Below are 6,691 nucleotides of genomic sequence, written 5' to 3' on the forward strand. Positions count from 1 at the left end.
GTGTGAGTAGGATGGACTGGAGGGAAGAAGACAGAGCTGGCTGGAGGCAGCAGAGGGGCAGAGGGGTCTCTAGCTAGGAACGTGGGAGTGGGGATGGCAGGAACTAGATTCAGGGCAACAGCAGATATGGATGGAGCTCCTGTCCCACTTATCGTGGGGGCTGGAGGGAGTTGGTGCCTGTTTTTCTCCCCTGCCATCTCTGGGTCTTTGTGACTGGATGGTAGCTCCACTGGCCACAAGTTCCACTTACATCTCCTTCCCCTTCTGGGTTCCACTAAGCTCCACTTCTATTTATTGGTTCTTAACCTTTCTGAGCTTCCCCTGCAAGTAGGGTACTGCTGAGCGTGGGGATGGAAGGGACCTAGCAGGTGCGGGGCACACAGCAGATGCTGAAGGACCTCCCTGTGACCCTGGCCTTCCTTAGTTTGGGAAGAATGAGTGTACAGAAACTGACCTTTCTGGAAGCTTCTGGGGGGAAAAGGCCAGGGCCGATGCCTCCCATACCCCCACAACACAAGTCAGAACCCTTCCCTGGAGAGCCACAGACGGCACTTACACCAACTGACGGACTTATTTCTTTATTAGAGGCCACCTCAGACAACAGGGAGTCTAGGCGGGTGAGGGCCATTGGCCCTGCGTGCACGGGGGCCTCACACCCCCACCTTCTTCTGGGCCCAGGTGAAGAAGATGCCCTTGACATCGTCTACACCTGTCTGAAGGTGGGCAGGCATGGTGTAGGTGCGCAGATCCCGCACCTCATAGCCGCTCCGCACCAGGGCCTCCCTCACCTCCTCCTCGCGCACGGGCACCACCGCCAGCCTGGCCTCCCCAGCCAGGTACCATGACTCCTCCAGGGCTCCGATGAGGAGGAGGTGCCCCCCAGGCCTCAGCAGTGTGGTGATGTGGTCCAGGGCCCGCTGGAAGCTGGCCAGGTCTGGACTCACAGCCTCCAGGCAGAAGGCAGAGACCAGGGCGTCGGCAGGCAGGGGTGCCAGGCCTCCAGCACCCAGGGGCTGGGGCCGGTGCACATCGATGGGCAGGATCCTCTTCACCCTGGCTCTCAGCTGGCACTCCTTCTCCTGCCAGGATTCCCTGTTTGGGGGCAGAAGGCAGGGTCAGGACCAGGGTTCTGGCCCCCCACACTCAGTTCTCTGTTGGATCCCACCAGCCACTTCCGGGAAACCCCCTACCCAACCCTCAACCCCCCAGCCCTTACCCCTTGCCCTCGATGAGGCAGACATGCTGGCTGTACACGCTCCAGTCAAAAGCCCCAGGCTCTTCTCGCAGCCAGAGCCTCAGCTCCTGGCGGTTCACCTCCAGGAAATCTGTCATGGTGATGTCCTCAAAGTGGGCACAGGCGCTGAGCAGCTGGTATATAGTGGGTCCTGAACCGATGTCAATGAGGGTGCGGCCAGACACCTCACCTGGATGGGCAGAGGAAGTGGGCCCTGGTGCTAGGCCTGCAGCCCCCAGCCTCAGTCACTGCCTCCCTTTCCTGATTCTTCCCTGCTTCTCTCTGTTCCTTCTCCTGGTGTTGAGTGAGTCTCTATCTGGAAAAACCATTAGCTCTGGAGTTAGACGGACCAGGAGCTGAGTCCTGGCTCCAGCATCGGCTGACTTACCTTGGGAAATGAACTTAACCTTTCTGAGACTCAGGTTCCACAACCATTAACTATGCCTACCAGTGAGGATTAAGTTGGGGAAACTCAGATGCCTGGCAGCCCCTCTCCTCTGCCTGTTCCCAGCGTTCTGCCTTCCCCACCTCTCCTCTCAGTTCTGAGTGTTCTCCACTCGGAACCCCTCTCCTCATCTCTCTCCTCTCACGTGAGGGTTCCTGCTCCTCTTCCTCTTCTATTTCACCTCTTAATTTGACCTTGGGCTCTCGAGTGCTGCCCCTCTCGTTCCCTGATGAGTTTTTGTCACGTTTCCCCCCGCGCTCACCGGTGGCGAAGGTCTGAGCCAAGCAGCGCAGCTTCCAAGGCCCGACGCCGTCGGGGCAGCTCAGGTCCCCCCTCGGGGGCGCGTAGTTGTTGCGGAGGTAGGCGCGGGGCTCAAAGCGCTGGTAGGCCGAGGAGACCGCCGCCAGGCCCGGGTCTGAGTCGGGCACCGCGCCCGCCGCCTGACTCCGGTCTGTCCCGCTCATGCTGCTGCCGCCGCCACCCTTGCGCCCGCTCGCCTTTATCTGCGGCGCGACCCCCGCCCGCCAGCCCTGGCCCCTCCGGTGCGGGGGCGGCGGCTGAGCGATGAGCTGCCTGGGGCCACGCGCTGCGTCTTCCCTATGCCATCCATCTCCTTTAATGTCCCAACAGCAGACACACGGGGGTGGTATGGGGGGGAGCATCCGTCCCCGCCCCTGCTCCACCATTGCTCCCGGCTGCCCTCCACTCTGCCTCATCTGCCCTCCAAGACCAGCTCCTGCGCCCTGCCCCTCAGCTTCCTACCCCCAGACTCCATAGACCCCCGCAGCCACCAGTCCCAGCACCTCCACGTCGCCCCTCTCCAGTCCCGCATTCACCCCTTTTGCCTGGCATCCCTTCCCTTCTCTTTTGCCAGAGTTCAAGTTAGCCCTCTCCACAGTTCCCAGCTCCCAGCGCTCTCCACCAAGGGCCCGGTCCCCCGCCAGGCTCCCTATCTCCAGGACACCCTGTCCAACATCCACCCCATTTCTTAGTAAGCCCCCCCCAGCTCCCCTCCTCCAGGCCTCTCTTCAGTCCCAGCGTTCTCTAGCATTCCCATCCCACAGCCCCACCCCCCCGCCCCGCTCCCCGCCCTGACTCCAGAAAGGACAGTCCGTTCTGGCCTCCCCCACGGTCTCGGTAGCCCTGGAGCTGCACAGCAGAACTCCAACCCCGCCCGTCAGATGGCAGTGACGATAGGCGAGGCGAGTGGGGCTAATGCGTGCCGCGGAGGGAACAGCCCGGCCTCCCCTGCAGGCCCTGCGGGCTTCCAGCCGCGTATCTCGCGGAAGGCTCAGGATGTTCCCGTCACGTCTAGGGCGAGGGGCCCAGGTGAGGACGGAAGGGCGCAGGGTGCATTCTCCAGGCTGCCAGGGCTCCCAGGGGACACGAGCCCAGCCTCGGACACCAAGGGATTAGGTGTGTCGACTGGTCTGGAGTCTGACCCCTCTCATCTCACAGCCCACACTCCAAGCCAATCTGGGGGAGCAGAACCAGGCCAGGCCTGCTTGGCCCTCCACGGCCTGCTTGGCACTCCAGGTACCAGACTGTCAAGATGCCAGGTTCTCCCCTCCTATCCCCCCAAATAGGAAGTAGATTCTGCGGAGGCCATCTCCATGGTCTTCCTGGAGTGGGACCCACCTCTGACCAAGTCTAGTGCCTCTCCACCCTGGGTAGGCTACCAGTCCCTGCCAAGATGGAGCCCAGGCCTCCTCCATGCCACCCGCCCCCCACACCTTGTCCAAGAGAAAGTGTCTTCTAGTTAGGCCAGGCAGCCAGGTTGGGGCATGAGTTACTGCAACAGCTGCAGAGGTCACAGACAGGAACCTGACCCCCTACACACAGCCTACCCCCAACAACCCACCTTGGGCTCCCAGGCCAGGGAGGGTGGAACACCTGACCCCAACCAAGGATTGATTCTGTCTGGATTCAGAATCAAGAGAGAGGTCAGCCCTGGGGTCACTGACCCCATCCACACCCTGGCACAGCTGACAGTCCTGGTGCCAGCCCCCTCCTTATTCTCCATGAGATCATTTCAACAAACCCTGGATGCCAACTGGCCTCATGGGCACTGCACAGTGCCAGAGGACTAGAGGCAGAGGCCAGGGCTCACGGCAGTCAGGGGGACTAGGCAGATAGCCACCCTGTTTACAGCTCTGTCCCTACAGCCCCTCCCCTCAAGCGTGGGGTGACCCACCAATTCTGCCATATTTAGCTGAAATGCAGGGCCTGTTCCCAGAAGTGAGCATTGGTGGGGACACCAACGGGCGGGCCCCTCAACCACAAGGAAAGAGACGAAACTCTGGCACGTGATTGAGCGTTTATTGCAGCACTAACAGAGGGTGCTGGGGGCTCCACCCTGCCTCTGCCCTCTTCACGTCCCCCTCCCTCCAGTCTCCTTCCCAGAGCACTCCAGATCCTCTTACAGTTTTTCTTCACCCTTCTCTGAAGCTGAAATCTGGACTGGGGTCACTCCTCTCAGGGGCCTCTTGCCCTCATCAGCTTCTTCTGCCCTTCCTCCTGGGACTGGGGGTACTTGGCTGTGCTGGCCCCCAGCTCTTCACCTTTTGTGCCCATTGTCCGCTCCCCTCCCTCTGGGAACTCAGGAGATCCAGGCATCCTGGCCTCTGGCTCCCTCCTCCCCTAGCCCCCAACTCTGGGCAAACTACGAAGCATCCGTGACCAGCAGCTCCCCTCCATGGTCCTAGCCAGGAAGGGCCCAGCCCAGGGCAGGCACAGTGGAGCCCGAGTCACGGTCCCTCTCAGCCTCTCTGTGCTTCCTGAGACATGGAGCGAGACAGGGAGCGACGAAGGGTGCCGGGCTTGCTGACAGGCACCACGGGAGGCAGCTGCTTGGTGATCTCGGCCACATCCTGGCGGTCCACGCACTGGCCTCCCAGGGCTGTTTCCAGTGCCAGCAGCTCCTGCAGCTGGATGGGGGTCTCCTCGCGCTCCTCCTTGGTGCCCACCTTGGCGGGGGTGAAGATGGGCAGAGGCAGCACCCGCTGGTAGGGCAGCTGGTACTCCTGCAGCCCACGGCCGAGGATGCCCATCCGCATCACCAGCCAGGGGGAACGCTGCACCAGCGCCTGGCACTGCCCCTGCCGGTGATAGGTCTCATGCCGCTGGGTATCCTCCTCATGAAGGGAGCAACTGGGAAGGAGAAGCGAAGGGACGCTGAACCCGAGAGCTGCTGCCCGCCACTCACCAGCGGGGCAGCAGAGCTCCCTGGGGCTGCTGGAGGGGCAACTCCACTTTCCCCAGCAGGCACTCTCCTGGCCCCCACCCCCAAAACCTCTCCCAGGCTTTGTGCTCTGGTCTCATGAGTCTCAGGAAAGGTGCTCTGAGAGGATGGGGGACCCCTGACTGGCCAGCACTCACCCCTCCTCAGGCCTTGTGGACAGCGTCAGATCCTTCCACTCAGCCCAGAAGGCCTCTCGCCGCTCACAGTTCTCCTCTGACACCAGGCAGCTCAGCTCTGAAGTGGCCATGATGACTGCTCACTCCCTCTGGGCTCTCTTCCTTCCAGGCCCTTTAAATAGCCCCCTCCTCCCCCTCTTTCAGGGGCTATTTTCAGCCCCTCTGGCGTCAGATGCTATAAGCAGAGCCAAGACTCACTGATGGGGGACTCTGAGCCCAGGGCAGGGCTCGGGGGGGTGGTACCCAGATTCTGGCTGCCCCCAGGTCAGAGGTCAGCTTCTGAAGAGATCAAGATGCTCCAGTGGGGGCAGGGGTCCCCAGAGTGACACCTCCAGGTGTCTGACACTCTTCAGATACTACCCGTGACCAGGCACATGCCCAGCCTCGTGCCACCTTGGCACTTGCCATCTGCCCCACCCCTTCCCCTCGCCCAGGGAGGACAGCGGCTTGTCTGTAAACAGAGCGGGAAACAGTAGGAACCAAGGCCTCCTCTGGGCGCTGTACCAGGCCGTCAGGTCCTGTTCCCGCTGCTCTCCTCTGCCTGGGCTCAAGGGCACGTCACACCTCCGACCATGCCCCTCCACCAAAAGGACAGTGCCATTCCTCAGGTGTCTGCCCCCAAAGGCCTGGCTCCCAACCACCTCCCCAGCAGGGGCACTGGAAATTAATTCCACCCCTGGGATCCTGGACACGAAAGAGGGGGGAGGCGGCCCCCCGACTCTACCCCCTCACTCAGCTGGGGTGAGACGGGACTCCAGCAGTTCCAGTGGGTGGCAGCCAGTTCTGGCTCCAGCCCCCAAATCAGCCATAATGAGGCTGTCTGAGTAGGGGGCAGCGTCCACCCCCTCTGGGCCTCATTTTCCTCACTTTCTGTTCACAGTGGCCTTACCAGAAGAGCTCTGGGGGCTGCCAGCTCCAAGGTGCCATCGGGCGGGGCCTGGCTCTGTCCCCAGGGAGCAAGCCAGTCGAAGGGCTTGTAGGGACAGCCCCGCCCCCAGAGCAGCAGCGCGTGCAACAGGAGGCTGGCACACGGGGAAGGCACGGGGGAGGAGCAGCAGGGGTGTCACTGAGTGGACAAAGCAAGGGCACCAGGAAATCCAGGGACAGAGGCTGTGATGAGACCCTAGCAGGCAGGCCCGTGGGCCCCCTCTTGATTACTGAGCACTACACCCAATCCTTGGCGCCTTTCATCTTACACAGCTTTAGCAAAGTAGGAAATGGAGGCTCAGGCAGGCAGACCTGCCGGGGGTCACATGCCTAGCCGGGCCCAAGAGGCAACACCCCCACCCCTGAGTCTAAGCAAGTCAGCCCCTCAGGAAGCCTGCAGGGAGGGAAGGAGGGCCATTTCCCAGTGGTCCCAAGTGTGATGGGCAGAGAGAGGAGGTGAGCAGAGCCCAGAGGTGCCTCAGTGACCCAGAAGCCCAGGCCTCGCCTCCAGGCTCCTCCCCGACAAACGTGCAGACCCCAGGATCAGCTGAGGCCTACTCGGGGTCTTTCCAGGTCTCCCCTACCTCCCGCCTCCCCATCCTGGGCTGGAGACCTTAATCTAACCTTCCTTAGCAGGAGACCTGGCCGGGAGGCAGGGAATCTTTCTC

General features: G+C 61.9%; 2 protein-coding genes across 4 annotated transcripts; both read right to left on the reverse strand.

Annotated features, from left to right (window-relative positions):
* Positions 1–562: 562 nt before the first annotated feature.
* On the reverse strand, positions 563–2,815 carry PNMT (phenylethanolamine N-methyltransferase). 3 transcript variants are annotated; one of them, XM_086357878.1, is made up of 3 exons: positions 1,942–2,815; positions 1,217–1,424; positions 563–1,092 (listed from the first exon to the last, which is right to left on the reverse strand). In XM_086357878.1, exons 1-3 carry the CDS (start codon positions 2,393–2,395, stop codon positions 651–653), a joined length of 1,104 nt encoding a protein of 367 aa, XP_086214004.1. In that variant the 5' UTR covers positions 2,396–2,815; the 3' UTR covers positions 563–650. The 3 variants fall into 3 exon arrangements, with proteins under 3 accessions (XP_086214004.1, XP_086214006.1, XP_086214005.1); XM_086357880.1 differs by lacking the exon at positions 1,942–2,815 and adding an exon at positions 1,763–1,858; XM_086357879.1 differs by lacking the exon at positions 1,942–2,815 and adding an exon at positions 1,623–1,778.
* Positions 2,816–3,977: 1,162 nt separating this feature from the next.
* TCAP (titin-cap) lies at positions 3,978–5,187 on the reverse strand. The gene is made up of 2 exons (XM_086357887.1): positions 5,058–5,187; positions 3,978–4,829 (listed from the first exon to the last, which is right to left on the reverse strand). The coding sequence occupies exons 1-2, from the start codon at positions 5,165–5,167 to the stop codon at positions 4,439–4,441; spliced, it is 501 nt and encodes a 166-aa protein (XP_086214013.1). The 5' UTR covers positions 5,168–5,187; the 3' UTR covers positions 3,978–4,438.
* Positions 5,188–6,691: the final 1,504 nt, after the last annotated feature.

This window comes from Bos grunniens, chromosome 19, assembly GCF_055505025.1.
Source record: "Bos grunniens cultivar Pamir isolate PY7600 chromosome 19, Bosgru_T2T1.0, whole genome shotgun sequence".
Taxonomy (NCBI): Eukaryota; Metazoa; Chordata; class Mammalia; order Artiodactyla; family Bovidae; genus Bos; species Bos grunniens.